This window comes from Phycodurus eques, chromosome 13, assembly GCF_024500275.1.
Source record: "Phycodurus eques isolate BA_2022a chromosome 13, UOR_Pequ_1.1, whole genome shotgun sequence".
In the NCBI taxonomy this organism is placed as follows: Eukaryota; Metazoa; Chordata; class Actinopteri; order Syngnathiformes; family Syngnathidae; genus Phycodurus; species Phycodurus eques.
In genome coordinates this window covers 656352-672272 of record NC_084537.1, presented here as the reverse complement: position 1 = coordinate 672272, position 15921 = coordinate 656352, and the positions used below count along the sequence as shown (strand labels likewise).

Sequence of the window (15921 nt, the reverse complement as noted above, 5' to 3'; positions counted from 1 at the left end):
ACAATGTTAATTGTGTTGGCCTTAATTACATATTAACAAATTATTGTACGAAGGAAATAATCTATCCATCCATCATCAACACCGCTTATCCTGGTTAGGGTCACAGGGTGCTGGAACCTATCCCAGCTGACTTCAGGCCAAAGGCAGACTACACCCTGAACTGGTTGCCAGTCAGTCGCAGAGCACACATAGACACAGACAACCGCTCGAACTCGCACTCGCACTCGCACTCACGTTCACACCGCCACTGAGTGGGAACTGATCCCACACTGCAAGCACCAAAGTCAGGCGAGTGGACCACTACACCATCAGTGACATTTTTGCTGAGAGAACACACAGTATATATATGATATGATAACCTAAAAATACATTTTTTTCTCCCCCCCAGCTGAACGTATAAAAAAGACTGTTCTTGTGAAATCCAAAATGACTGACAAAAGCAGACTGTTTGAGAATTGTTTAGTATGGAGTCAGATGAAAAACAGACTCCTCACATTTTCTTGAAAATTGAAAGAAAGAAAAATGAAGAAATGGTAGGAATAGCCTAATCCTCAACGATTCTTAAATTTTCAGTTGGATGACATACATTTAGAGACAGTTCATTTTTACAACTATACATTTGTCATTTTTTGAAGCACAAATGGGATCACCATGGCCATTAAACAGCAAATAAACAGAAAGTCATTCTTCTTCTCTTAACACAAGAAAGGTGCAATGAACACAGAACCGAGTATCTTGAGGAGAAAAACATGTTAGCTTTTATGGAGGCGGAAATGATAGGATTGGCTTTTATTTAAGCAGCTTGGCAGTTGCCATGGAGGTCATGGTAGTCATGGTAGTCATGGTGATAGTAGGCACAGTGATTTCTTTGAAGATGGGCTGTGTGACACCACCATAAGATACTTTGTTCTCGCTGAGCGTTCCGAGGATCATCTGGCGCATTTCCCTGCTGGCATCACCACGCACCGCTAGCAGCGCCTGGATATGCTCCTCTCTACAGGGATCGTAAATAATTAACAGCATTCGGTACTTGCACGACATGACTTATGATACAAATAATTGTTGTTCAAAAGGAACTGCGATTTAGAACAAAATTGTAGGAAACGGGGAAAAACACACCACAGAGACTCAAGACAGAGGGAGATGCATAAGTGGCAACACACCGCAAAGGTGAGCAAATAAATGCAGGAAACACATTTCAAATACATCGATGATGCAAAGGCGGAGTCGAGAGCATGCGAGATTTCTTTTCCTAGAGCTCAGTCTCTACAAATGAGAAGACATGAGTACCCCTGGCTAATTGGAAAGCAGTAGGCACGGGCCAGTACTAATACGATGTATCGTGTCTGACCGATACCGGCCGGTTTCAAGGTATCGGGTACTTGTGAAGGCTACCGATACCAGCCACTGATGCTCAAGGCAAAAAAAAATAAATAAAAATCTGACATTGAGGAAGTTCTCCTCACCAGTAGTTGGCCCTGCACTGGAGCAGTTGAAAACATTGGTGAATCATATGCATCAGTAAAAAAAAGGTGTTTGTTCACAATTATTTGTCATTGTGTTCACTGAAATTGTACGTATCAAAAGCACTAATGGTATCGGTACATGGTATTGGCGAGTACTCAAGAGTGAATAGGTATCGGTCTGGAAAAAAAAAAGCGGTATCGAACACCCCAAGAAAGTAGCAATCGTCGTCAAGGGAATATGCGGGAGGGATACAGTACATCTCTACTGAGAGACTAACTATATAACTAGATTTGTATAACGAGGAGCCGAGTTTAGCCTGGGTTGTTAGTGGAAGTTATGGAGAGTCTTCGCCGGATGTGAATGTACATGCGCAGCTGACTTGGGATGAGAAGCAGGGTTATACCGTGAACTGGTTCCCGACCAATCACGGGATACATATAGACAAGCAACCATTCGCACCAAAGGGAAACATGTTTTGTGTACCTGATGTCGGGGTATTTGGAAACCAGGGTAGTGACTTCCAGGAAGAGCAGTGTCGGGTCAGTCAGCTTGAAGACTTCAGCAATGGCCACAATGGCTCCACAAAGACGATCAGTATCTTCTCCCTACGACACAATAATCTTCATCATCCATAAACCTCCTCCTCTACACAGCAGAGCAGAGCTTTGAACTAATCAAGGATATTAATAGGTATTTTTGATATCACAGTCCACATCGAAGCATTTCTGGGGCACGGTTCCATGGGTACTCACGCCAGCAAGTTTTCTGAAGAGGAACTTGAACTGATCAGCCTCTTTGATCATTCTCTCAGCTCCCTCCCGCCTCTCATCAGCATTTCTAAAGGTGATCCTCTTTTGCATCACTGCCTTGATGTAGTCTACCACAACCCTGCGCAGGGCTTCACTCGTCATTTCCTGCACACATGGCACAAGATTATTAAGAATTAAAACAAAGTTTTTACTCATTGACAGTGGAACCCAAGATATTCAATGCTCTAAATCAGAGGTGCCGCATATGGCTCTTTCATCCTTCTGCTGTGGCTCTGTTTTTGCAAAATCAATATTTACATATAAATTTGACTTTCAGACGATGGTGATCTTGTCACAAACAAACCCGAAAAATGTTTTGTCCCTCAAAATATGCATCACAACCGCCAATGTGCGACACTTCGCGCCAAGATTTGGACTATTCGACCCCCGGTAGGTGTGTTTTATTTATTTATTTATTTGGGGGGGGGGGGGGGGGGGGATTGTCCAAATGGCTCTGAGTATTTAAGGTTGACGACCCCTGCCCTAAATGTTGTACAACTTAGAGGTCAACCAAAATGTTCTGGAAAAGTAGGCCTCAAAAACCGCCCCAAAACATGAGGTCGAAGCATCATCAAGAGTGATAGACTAACTTCACAAGGGTATATTTAATGTTTTATTTGTTGTTGTTTTTGTTTCTTTGACATCAGCATGGTAAGATAGTGATGGCAAAGATGAGAGATACCATGAAGAACATGAAGGTGTGGCGTCGTACACGCTTCTCTGTCCTGGATAAATACCGTGCGATATGCAATATTCTTCGACAACGTGTCCATGGAAAAGCATCTACTGTATGTACGTACCATAGAACAGTGATTCCCAACCGGTGTGCCGTGAGAACTCTTCAGGTGTGCCGCAGTAAATGATCAAATTGCACTTGATTGGTCAGAAAAAGTATTACTTACAAAAAAATAATGGATCTTTGCTCATCTATCCATGCCAACGATATAGAGTAACAGACAGAACAAATAAAGACTTTTCTATTAGATCGCAAGAAAGTACATCATTGACAGGTGTATCCCTTTTTTGTAAGCGTTTTTGTTTGTAGGTGTGCCGTGAGATTTTTCAAATATAGAATATGTGCCTTGGCCCAATATCACAGCCATAGATACCCAAATGTGTTCATTAAAACACAACAGTAAGTCCTACAGCTGAGGCCAGAGCAGTTGCGGAGCTAAGAAATGCAAGGCTACTGATGCCACTGCATGTGAAAAAGCGTTTTGGAGAATTTGGAGTTGAATTCAATGATAACACATTTATCATTTAACCTTTGCGGATATATATTTCATTTGTGCACAAAATGAACCACACATCAGTTGCACCCCAAATCACTGCGTTCAAAGAACAAAACCAACGCAACAAGAGTTTCAAAACCAAAAACATGATTAAACTCCGAGTCATATGGCTTTTGATTTATAGAAATGTACAAAATCCACTCCTCTATAATTATGTATTAAAAAATATATATATCTGCAATAAAAATCCGTTTCTAACCTGACTGAACGGTTTCTTGATCTTGTTAAAGTCATTGAAATAGTCCTCCACAGTCACACAGATCGTGTCCACAGCATGAGAGCCTGTCAACCACTTTCTGGTTAGAAGCTCATTGAGGTGATGCTGGAAATGACAATTGAACGTTGAAATCGGAGCAATTCGATGCACAGTATCATCCTGAAATCTGAAACAGTTGACTTCCCTCACATACGACTTGTCACCTTCCTACCTCAAGATCTAAGAAGACTTCATCTAAGAGGAACTGACACCCCTCCTTGGCCACCTCGTTGAGTGTCCGTTCTATGGCGGCATCACTGTCAGTGGGCTCAGAGGACTGAGAGTACTTTCTCTTTAGACTGTTGATGGACTCTCTAAAAAACACATTGGACATGTAGCAAGCATTATTAAGCTGACATAACAGATGAATAGGGAAATGAGTCTTGGTTGCAATGCTACTCACATTAATGGCCACAAAATAATGAGGGTGATGCCACTTAAGAGTACTTTACTAAAGCAGCCAATATCCATTGTTGATGCAATTATTAACAATAAGGAGCACAAAAACAATTCAAAGGTAACATTAGTTAGCTTGTAGCATAAACACTTACTTGAATGTTTGGCAGTTGTTTATGATGGCGATCATGTATTGCACGTAACACTGAGGCAGCTGTCGATCTCTCAGGTGTTCCTCTTTGTAGGCCACAGACTCTTCTCTGTACCTACAAATAACACACATCTCTCTTAGCATGAAGAAATGGTTAAAGAGCAACACCTTCTTCTCTTGAACATATTGCGAATACGTAACTCGAAACAATGCTTATTTATGGGGCAACATCCTCCGAGCTAGACAATAGATGACATGGTACAATCATAAAAATACCTAATGAGGAATGAGTTCATCTGTTTCAGGCAGAGTTTGAGAACCTGCTCTTTGAAGTCCCCATCAATCTGTGCAGCCACTTGCAGGTTCTGTTCAAACATCTGATGAAGCATAGAATGATGACGCACACACAGCAAACAAGTGGGTAGGTCAGACAAATATTACCCTCACTTCACCTCTACTGTATTATATGCAACCGTTTTTACCATTCAGAAATAGCCATTTTATGTAGAATATGTACATTTTGGACATTTTACATTATTAAAGTGACTGTGGGTGATTGATAATGGTCCATATTATATATATATAGATATATATAACTATATGTATAAAACTTATTCTATACTTGGATGTAAATCTTTTGCAGCCAATGAGCGCTTCAAATTTGGAGCCCAAGGCTATCCGCACATTCAAACTTTCCTCCCTGGAGATGCCTTCACTGCAGCCACCTTCTATTACCTCTAACTTCCCTCACGTTTGTTTTGAATAACTGAAAAGCAAGCTCTTTTGGTTGAAATCAGGGCAGGGACTTTTAAATTCCCCAAATATGACCGGAATCCATTGTGCAGGTGTTTGGATTGGATGTGTGCATGTGACGCATATAACAAAAACACTGACGTGAAATTAGAATAACCTTTATTAGTGCCACAATGGGGAAAATATGCTATTTGCATTCTGTGGATGAATAATGTATAAGAAATAAAAACACGTATTTCAATATTTTCTGTTAAAGGGTAACTTTTCCTGACGTAACGCTGATGGGATTCGAACTATGTTTCTTAGAATTGTACATTCTGAATGGCAAATGGGTTTCAGTGTATGTGTTGGCCTCCTTAGCTAAATGATGATGATCTTATTGATACAATGATGACACAATATTAGGAGGAACTCGGAGTTTACGTTTCCCAGTGACACTTAGGCAGGACTGAAGCTAACATGAGTTAGTCTTCTGATTACTTGATGGTCAATTAATTCTACAACTAGACTGGATTTACACTGCTGGTCGAAGTGTTCAATATTTATTAATTGTGTCGTATGGGCGGACGCAGGTGTGTATATGTCACCAAGGTATTATGATTAACATATGATTATGATTGGAATTTTGTGGACACTATTTGGCATGCTAATATTTTTGAGGAGTTACTGGATGTGTGTACCTGAAAGACAATGGCAGGCAGTGTGGTTTGGTAGTACCCGTCCTGATCAGCTTCAGGTTCTGTTTCTTTCTGCCAGTCCTTTTTGTCTGTTTCGAGGGCTTTCCTCAGCCAGCCAGTAATATTAGACTGGAGACACAGATATGAAACATTATATTTAAGTGACGTTAAGTGTGTTACTAATTGTGTCACACTGAAGATTATAAAAAAACATATTGTAAAAAGGGTAGAAAGGAAGAAAAAGTGCTAGCAGAGTGATGATTATTTATTAATTAGTGAAATGTTCCTCTATTAATAAATGAATGGTTCATTTTCCCTGTGGTCAATCACAGAATTTGAAGACCCATCCCTAGTCTGCATGTTGGCGTTTGTGACACTTACTGTGAAAGTCTGGACGTATTTGCTGAGGAGCTCATCCACCACATCCTGAGGTAGCAATGACTCTAGCTGGTTGATGTCGCACTCAGCAATAAGCTCTGGATGGCCCATCATTTCTGCACTAAGAAACACACAGATGCACAATGTTTGATTGAATCCGTCAGTGCAGTGGTTCTTATAGCTCGGTCTGTGGACCGACACTGGTTCAAAGTCGCATGATCTCTGGTGAAGCAAGGGGATATTGTCGTGTTGGTTTTTTCCCATTTTCCATCCATCCATCCATCTTCCCTACCGCTTATCCTCACTAGGGTTGCAGAGGCGTGGCCTATCCCGTCTGAATCTGGGCGAGAGGCAGGGTACACCCTGAACTGGTCGCCAGGCAATCGCAGAGCACATATAGCCAAACAACCAGTCGCACTCACACATATGGGCAATGTAGGGTCATCGATTAACCTACCGTGCATGTTTTTGGAATGTGGGAGGAAACCAGAGTACCCAGAGAAAACAAGAGAAGGGCCATTTCAAGGTACAGGCACGCAAACAAATCCTCAGCGTGTGTGCGTGCGTGTGTGAGACCTTTGGCTTGATTATGCTTCATAAAACCGGTCACCGTAATTTCTCGTGTATAATGTGCAATTTACCATAGACCACAACTTGTCTTTTTTTTTTAAAAAAAAACATTGACAACTTTTTTTTAAGACTGGAACAGATTAATTGCATTTCTATTCATTTTATTGCTGAAATATGTTTGAGTCTTAAGTCTGAGTGTTTTGAGATAAGCGCATGGTCACAGAACAAATTCAACTCCTATCTCAAGGCACCACTGTATGTTTTCAGGCTATGGGCAAATGGCCAGTTTCTATTCTTGTGAAGGATATACATGACACTAAAAGCACTTTTAGATTGTCATATCGATATCAAAGCATGGATGACACCTAACAGAGAAAGCTGTCAAACTGCTTTTCATCATTTCAAGACCTTGAAACAGTAATCACTGCTATAAACAGAACTTGGCTTGACAACTCTAACTCAAAATTAGGATCACCTTTGTCGTTTTATAGCCAATTATGTAAACTGCTGCTCAATTTTCAACTGGTTCCCGTAAATAAGAACACACTATTGCGAGCCTGGCTTACCTTTATTAGCTACTTGTTCGTCTCTGTGTCCTATTTCAAAATAACTGGATCTGTTTTGTTTTTTTCTCTCTATGTTCACCAGATCAAATACATGATGCAACGGTGATGGTGCCTTCTTATTTGCCACTCCCAAACTGTGGAAGAAACTGCCTCTTTATATGACACTAGACAGCCTGCCTCATCACAGATGTGTAAATCTCACTTTAAAAGACACTTTTCTTACTTGGGTTTCAACCTAACTTGACCTCGACTAAACTTTGGCCTTCCACTGCAACTCCGTCACTTAAAGCTCCGCTCACATTTTCTATAGTGCTTTATTACAATTTGTTTTATTTGACTACTTTAATTTTGACAAGCACTCCTAATAGGTAAGGAAAGGGTGGTGAAGTGAGTAGAAGAGAGGAGCACAAAGTGATAGGGACGACTCTAAAGACAATTGCAACTCTAAAATTATTTGTATTTACAACAAGTTCTACTAAACAGTATACTTTTCGTAGAGCCCTGTACAATTGCTAATGTAAATGTGCTAACCAGTCGCCCACCGTTCCGCTAATTTTATTTTAATGGGATTCAAATTAAACAGTCAAGCATTTCAGAAAAGCATTAACATTAAACAAAACATAACCGTAAAAAAATTAATGATGGTCGCTGTTCAGTCATCAGTCATATTTAAAAAAACAAAACAATATTTCACAAATTCTGCCTGGCTATGTAACCTTATGAGCACAACTGTACATACATACAGTTATATGTACCCCTGTCATATTGGAATGAAAGTGTAGGCTACATCTTCTTTACAACCACTAGGTGGCGGTGGCACTTTGGAATGAAAGTGTACAGCTTTTTCATAACCACTAGATGGCGGCATACATTTATAAAATGTGCACGTTTTTTTCCATTTGCCCCGATACCCATGTATCATGGGCACTATGGACAACTGAAGGGTCCACTACCAATATGGGCCAATACCAATATCACCAAGTGGTATTGGTATTATTTTATGGGGGGAAAAAATGCGCATTATACACGAGATATTACGGTACCACAAATGCGTCATGACGGGACCTATACCATGCACTGTTCGTGGCTGTGCGCACGCGCAACGTGGCGTCCTGTTTTGTGCACACGCGTGTGACATCACGGACCCGTTCGGTCCTCAGCAGAAGCCTTATCTGTTTTTGTAACGTGAACGACTACATAAAAAGATAGGATTTAACCAAAAAAATCCCAAATTGGGCATCATGCCCTGCAATGTGAACATAGCCTAAATGTGAAATTCAATCAAAGTCCAAAAAATAAAACATCGGCATGATGTTTTACAGGTGTCTCATAATGCTACAGTATAAATGTACAGCATATGAGGTACTGCGTGTTTGTATAGACAGTACCTCTTATAGGTATTGAGGACCCAGGTTAACATGGACACTATCTCATTGGCCTCTAAATCCTCAGACGCCAGTTCTTTGACACGAGTAGAAACAGCATTGTGGTAAAGGCTGAAAAACCTGAAAGAAATATGCATACAACTATGAATACAAGACAGCGTGATCATATCAGAGAAATGAATTCAAACTTCAGTCATTCAAATGTGCATTTATTTTGTTTCCTGTTAATCTCAACAGGGACCCGTGTCATCTTTTTAAAGTTTTTAAGTTCCACTTTTCAGTGGGGTAGCCTGGCAGATTTTTTAAATTCAGAATTTAAAAAAAGTTACGGAACCGAGCCTGGTTAGGATGAAACCGTTTCTCTGTTACCTGTTGAAGGTGTTGTAATGTGGCGGGAAGCACTGAACCATGAGGTTCTTGACAATAATGAGGTCATCTAAAACGTATTTCCTCATTATCTCCAGAAGACGAACAAGCCACATTTTATCAGCCTCTCTTGTCACTGCCTGGGTGCCCTCAATGCGGGTGCTGACAGTGCACTCTAATACCTGCATTAGAAAGCCACAAATATTTTTTATAAACAATAGAAGTTCATCACATCGCAATTGCAAATTACATACTTGATAGGCATAAGAACACATGAAAAATAAAGAATCGGATGACAAAAAAAACAATAGTCCATGAGCTGAAAGATTCCCACTGTTTCCATGTGGCACTAATGCGGTTAAATGACGGAGCAAATTAATAATTAAATTAGATGAAGAGGAAATGATATACAGAGGGTACGGAAAGTTTTCAGACCTCCATCCATTTTTCACTCTTTGTTATATTGCAGCCATTTGTTAAAACCATTTAAGTTCATTTTTTTCCCTCATTAATGTACAGACAGCAACCCATGTTGACAGAACAAAATGTAATTGTTGAAATTTTGGCTGATTTATTAAAAAAGAAAAACTGAACTATCACACAGCCATGAGTATTCAGACCCTTTGCTGTCACACTCATATTTAACTCGGGTGCTGTACATTTGTATTGCTTTGTGTTGCTCATCCTTGAGATGGTTCTACACCTTGATTATACTGATTGGACTTGATTAGGAAAGCCACACCCCTGTCTATAGAAGACCTTGCAGCTCACCGTGCACGTCAGAGCAAAAGAGAATCGTGAGGTCAAAGGAACTGCCTGAAGAGCTCAGAGACAGAATTGTGGCAAGGCAATTTCTGCTGCACTTAAGGTTCCTAAGAGCACAGTGGCCTCCATAATCCTGAAATGGAAGACGTTTGTGACGACCAGAACCCTTCCAAGAGCTGGCCGTCCAGCCAAACTGAGCAATCGTGGGAGAAGAGCCTTGGTGAGACAGATAAAGAAGAACCCAAAGATCACTGTGGCTGAGCTCCAGAGAAGCATTCGGGAGATGGGAGAAAGATCTAGAAAGTCAACCATCACGGCAGCCCTCCACCAGTCGGGCCTTTACGGCAGAGTGGCCCGACGGAAGCCTCTCCTCAGTGCAAGACACATGAAAGCATGCATGGAGTTTGCTAAAAAAATAAATAAATAAATAAATAAACACTTGAAGGACTCCAAGATGGTGAGAAATAAGATTCTCTGGTCTGATGAGACCAAGATAGAAATTGTTGGCCTTAATTGTAAGTGAGAAAACCAGGCATTGCTCATCACTTGTCCAATACAGTCCCAACAGTGAAGCATGGTGGTGGCAGCATCATGCTGTGGGGGTCTTTTTCAGCAGCAGGGACAGGGAGACCGGTTGCAATCGAAGAAAAGATGAATGCAGCCAAGTACTGGGAAACCTTCTCCAGAGTGCTCAGAACCTCAGACTGGGCCGAAGGGTCACCTTCAAAAAGACAATGACCCTAAGCACACAGCTAAAATAGCGAAAGGAGTGGCTTCAGAACAACTCTGTGCCTGTTTTTCAATGACCCAGCCAGAGCCCTGACTTCAACCCGATTGAGCATCTCTGGAAAGACCTGAAAATGGCTGCTCACCAACGTTCACCATCCAACCTGACGGAACTGGAGAGGATCTGCAAGGAGGAATGGCAGAGGATCCCCAAATCCAGGTGTGACAAACTTGTTGCATCCTTCCCAAAAAGACTCATGGCTGTATTAGCTCAAAAGAGGGCTTCTACTAAATACTGAGCAAAGGGTCTGTATACTTATGGCTGTGTGATATTTCAGTTTTTCTTTTTTAATAAATATGCAAAAACGTCAACAATTCCGTTTTTTTTCTCCTGTCAATATGGGGTGGTGTGTGTACATTCATGTGGAAAACAATTAACTTACATGATTTTAGCAAATGGCTGCAATATAAAAAAAGAGTGAAAAATGTACGGGGGTTTGAATACTATCCGCACCCACTGTAATTCCAATCACCTCAAACATTCTGTCTTTCCATCTTTTGGCTCGTCCAGGCGGGATGAAGCCTGTCTGTTTTTTACGGTCAACCATGCGCCGGTCGATCTTCTCCTCACGCTCAATGATACGAATCACTGACACCAGCATGGTGGGGTCCCGACGAACCGTAGCCATGGCCCTCTGCAGAACCATCCATAACTGTTTGGCAAGCTCATCTGATAACCGCTGAACCTGGAAGACAGCAGCAAAATATATATATATATTTTTTTTGTTGTTACATGGGTACTACTACTACTGGAACTACAAATACTAACAACAGTAAACATGCATCTGTTAACCAACAAAGACATGGTCCAAAGTAGAGCTGGCCTTCAAAATCGCAGGTTAGTTGATTCATTGATTGTTATGAATTCTGTCACCTGCATGCATGTAAATGGCAACTTAAGTGCACAACTAGGCTGTGTGTGTCAAAACATCTGCAATTTACTGCACGGTGTTTTCTAAAGTTATAAGCGAGTTGAAATATCCACGTTTGGGCAGACAGTGCCAGACAAATACTACAATACATGAAAGGGGTTGTTTTTGTTCGTCTAAATGTCAACAAGAGTAGCGCGCCGTCGCCTTCACGCTAACGACGACCTTCCCAACACGGTCGGCACATAGGCGCGCCGTTCAGCCAGGCTGGCTTATCTCGTGTTAATACCTATGCCCGGGAAGCCCAACAGACGACGACGTGTGAGGTCATGTGACTGTGTGTCGTTTGATTGGCGAACTAGATTTAAACGTCACTAGCGCTTAAACTGGATTGGCGCAAACAGCGCCCGATGCGGAAGTCGAAGTCGTAGTCTCGAGCACGAAATAGTTGGTAAATAAGCAAAAATGTATCAATATGAGCGACATTGAGATCATTGTAGCGGAGTAAAAGTACCGTTACTTCTGAACAGCAGAAGCGGTGGAAGTGTTTTTTCTGCTCTCGTTCACTCCTGTGACAGGCGGAACCTCGGGCCAATCCGCCGCGGAGTAATATTCACAATTACATCTGTGTGTGGATGGTGGACGTGTGGAATGGATCTAGCTGCCAGCGTTGAAGGAGTACGAAACAACCCATGACGACAGCGACCCTGCTTTTGTTCAAACTTACATCTTCAAAGTAGATAGAAATGAGATGCATGTCGCTGGTGTTCTTGCTGTCCATACGGTACTGCTCATACATGAGGTCGTCTCGGGAACTCTCCAGCTCCATCAGCTTTCTGTGGGCCTGAAGCAGCTCTGCCTGCTCTATCAGCTGCTGGGTCTCTTCCACAATCTCTGGGACTGTGTCAAGCGATGTTGAGGTGTTATTCTTTTCACACAAGATGGCATTGTCTCCAACTGTATTCTATTGTGAACTAAATACAAGTCATGTCATCTTTATAGATTAGCAATACACAGTGTGAGAGCGGGGGATCTCAGAATCAGACTTCAACTGAACACTCGGGTCGTCTTACCTACCTGAGAAAATGTTTTTAAGGTTTTCCACAGCAGAGGCCAGCTGACTATGTTGAACTACAGCATCTTTGACATCTTTCAGGTTCTCTATGGTGTTGATGCTCTGCCTCCAGTCTTTGCTCACATCAGCCAGCGAGCTCTGGATGTCCTTTACGTCAAGCAAAGCACTGTGCAACTGAGTTAGTCCGGTGCGAACACCATCCAGCTGAGACTGGATGGCCGCCTGAAAAATATTAACATACCAGCCATGAATTATAGGTGACCAAAAAAAAAACCCCAAAAAACATTGTAGGGGGGTTTGGGGTTATCCCCCGGGCCCCCGCAGATCATCTTTTTTTAAATTTTAAAATAAATTAAGCAGGCACGGGAGATGACAGATGACAGTAGAGGTTAGCACATCTGCCTCACAGTTCTGCGGACCGGGGTTCAAATCCCGGCCCCGCCTGTGTGGAGTTTGCATGTTCGCCCGTGCCTGCGTGGCTTTTCTCCGGGCACTCCGGTTTCCTCCCACATCCCAAAAACATGCGTGGTAGGTTCATTGAAGACTCTAAATTGCCCGTAGGAGTGAATGTGTGTGCGAATGGTTGTTTGTTTCTATGTGCCCTGCGATTGGCTGGCGACCGGTTCAGGGTGTACCCCGCCTCCCGCCCGAAGATAGCTGGGATAGGCTCCAACTCTCCAGTGTAGCTGAATTGAAACAATTGTAATGGGCCAAAATTCCTTTACAGCTACAAGAAAGAACTCATTAGAACTTGTGAACTGGTTTAGGGGTAAATTACTTTTTTATATAGGGTCACATTGGTTTGGATAGCTTTTTCCCCCCATAAGAAATGAAAACATCATTTAAAAAAACAGCATTTTGGGTTTACTTGGGGTATCTTGTATTAATATTCTTATTTTCAAATCCAATGATCTGAAACAGCTAAATCTGACAAATATACAAAAATTGACTAAATCAGCAAGGGGCCAAATACTTTTTATAACACTGTGATCTAATTGCCTGACATTACAGACATGAATTGTTACTACACACAACAGCAAGTGACTTTATTATAAATAATACTACGGTATCACTGAAAACTCATTACCTTAAGCCTTGCTTCGACAGAGGCCTTCTTCCGGGCCTCTCTTCTTCTGTACTGCTCCACTTTATCCAACTGGTCAGACCTCTGCAGCATTCCAGCCACACGCTGGACTGCTGTGGCAACCGCCTCGCGGCTTGTCTCCTCCATGATGATGCTCAATGGTACAAAGTTGTGCCCATAGGTTTCATGCAATCACACTTGGAGGGGGTGATAACAGCATACTCATCACGTTATTATCCTAAATGCTGAAATATGTTCAATTCATATTTTGACATGCTTCATCTACCACAGGGGTCACCAACATGGTGCACGCTGGCCTACTTTAAAAATATCCCACCAGTGATGGAACATTCCTAGGACTGTTGTCATAGTGATCATCTGAAAATGTAAATATTTGCAGAAATGTATTTAAAAAAAATAAAAAATAATAAAGTGTTGCATATTGATATCTAATTCCTAATTTGTTAAATCGTTGATTATTACCGTGAGAAGTCATTAACATGATCGTCTTCAAAAATATTAATATCATTAATAATAACATAAATAAAGGTAATTTGAGCAAATTTGCGGCACAGTGGCCGACTGGTTAGAGCGTCTGCCTCACAGTTCTGAGGCGCGGGTTTCAATCCCCGGCCCCGCCTGTGTGGAGTTTGCAGAAAATGGATGGATGAGCAAATTTGTTATCTCAGGATTGTATATCAAACTGGGAGGCATTTGCATTAATCTGAACCCAAGGAGGAGTTAACAATAAAAATTAAAAAAAAAGATGGTGACCCCTGCTTTCCACACACCTGCCATTCAGTATTTTTAAATGCAGATTTGACAAATTTAAAGGTTTAAAGTAAAATGAAGATTGATCAGTTAGTCTTTAATTATGTCCGTCTGTGCATCAATTCAACGTGTAGAAGATTGAACGTGTAAGTTGTAAATAAATACCACTTCAATTTTGATGATTCGCTAAAGCAGCAAGTAAACACTGGAGTTGAAACAAAACATGAATAAAGTGATAAAAAAGCAAATATATGGATATTCCTGGCGACCGTGAATATGACAGCCAGTTGTTGAGTGGATCGTTTCCACAGAAATTCCTCTGTCATTTGGACAAGAACGTAACATTTCCTATAATTTATTAGACTACGGTTTAGAGAAACCTCTCCGATCAAATGTTGACGCTCATTCACAATATGTATTTGCTAGCATTGTCACAAATGTTACGTTGTTGTTTCATTCCTTCGTCTTTAACGTTGCTCACTGTGGTAGTGTTGTAAGTATATGGACGTTTTAGAAGTGAAAAGATGCTAAGCTAACTACCAACGTAAAAGACGATACATATATCGTCATATGGACTGCTAGGAATGAGAAAACCAAAAAGACTTACGTCGGGGTCCTAATCATCCAATGCTGACAATAACAAACAAAAAAAGAGCACACGCAAAGTTTCGCATAGAACGTCACTATCACAAATATAGTACTAGGTTATATTGTTGTATTCCCTTTTACTTCCTTCTTTGGCCCCGCCTACCATTGGTACATCCGGATTCCTTTTCTTCTTCTGTTGGGATTAGCAGGCATTTGACGACAATATTTCTCATTACTGCGACGCGCCGTCTCGGCTCAACTGCAACACTACAATTTCGCACATTGATCTTACTCAAAGACTTACGTCAACATGTACTGTACGTATGGTCCTCTGCCATCATGTTCCTTCTCTTATTGTTTTTAATTTTCATCATCTTTTATCCTGGAAAAAAAAGACTCGTCATGCTTTACACATAATGCATTTGATATCTTCTCTTTTCCTCTGGGCTTGTCCCGTTAGGGGTCGCCACAGCGCGTCATCCTTTTCCATCTCCTGCATCCTCCTCTCGAACACCAACGGCCCTCATGTCCTCCCTCACGACATCCATCAACCTTCTCTTTGGTCTTCCTCTGCCTCTCTTGCCTGGCCGCTCCATCCTCATCAGCCTTCTACCGGTGTACTCACTCTCTGTCCTCTGGAGGTGTCCAGACCTTCGAAGTCTGCTCTCTCTAACTTTGCCTCCAAAACATCGAACCTTGGCTGTCCCTCTGATGAACTCATTTCTAATCCTATCCAACCTGGTCACCCCTAGAGAGAACCTCAACATCTTCATTTCCGCCACCTCCAGGCTCTGCTTCCTGTTGTCTCTGCAGTGCCACTGTCTCTAAATCCGTCCATCGTGGCTGGCCTCACCACTGTTTTAAAAACTTTGCCCTTCTTCCTAGCAGATACTCTTCTGTCACATAATACACCTGAC

The 15921-nt window shown here is 41.7% G+C and overlaps 1 protein-coding gene across 1 annotated transcript; it reads right to left on the bottom strand.

The window, feature by feature from the left end:
• Positions 1-450: 450 nt before the first annotated feature.
• exoc3 (exocyst complex component 3) lies at positions 451-15162 on the bottom strand. The gene is made up of 16 exons (XM_061695156.1): positions 15024-15162; positions 13649-13842; positions 12564-12783; positions 12214-12386; positions 11091-11303; positions 9070-9248; positions 8704-8820; positions 6183-6300; positions 5805-5930; positions 4648-4748; positions 4376-4486; positions 3997-4138; positions 3768-3890; positions 2220-2381; positions 1951-2072; positions 451-994 (listed from the first exon to the last, which is right to left on the bottom strand). Exons 2-16 carry the CDS (start codon positions 13790-13792, stop codon positions 790-792), a joined length of 2256 nt encoding a protein of 751 aa, XP_061551140.1. The 5' UTR covers positions 13793-13842; positions 15024-15162; the 3' UTR covers positions 451-789.
• Positions 15163-15921: the final 759 nt, after the last annotated feature.

Bases quoted from the DNA above. Each gene is read 5' to 3' on its own strand.
- exoc3 (XM_061695156.1), bottom strand. From the start codon at position 13,792: ATGGAGGAGACAAGCCGCGAGGCGGTTGCCACAGCAGTCCAGCGTGTG. The intron at 12,784-13,648 runs GTAATGAGTTTT...AATATTTTTCAG, and splicing joins CTGTCGAAGCAAGGCTTAAG to GCGGCCATCCAGTCTCAGCT. The intron at 995-1,950 runs GTACACAAAACA...CGATCCCTGTAG, and splicing joins TCCAAATACCCCGACATCAG to AGAGGAGCATATCCAGGCGC.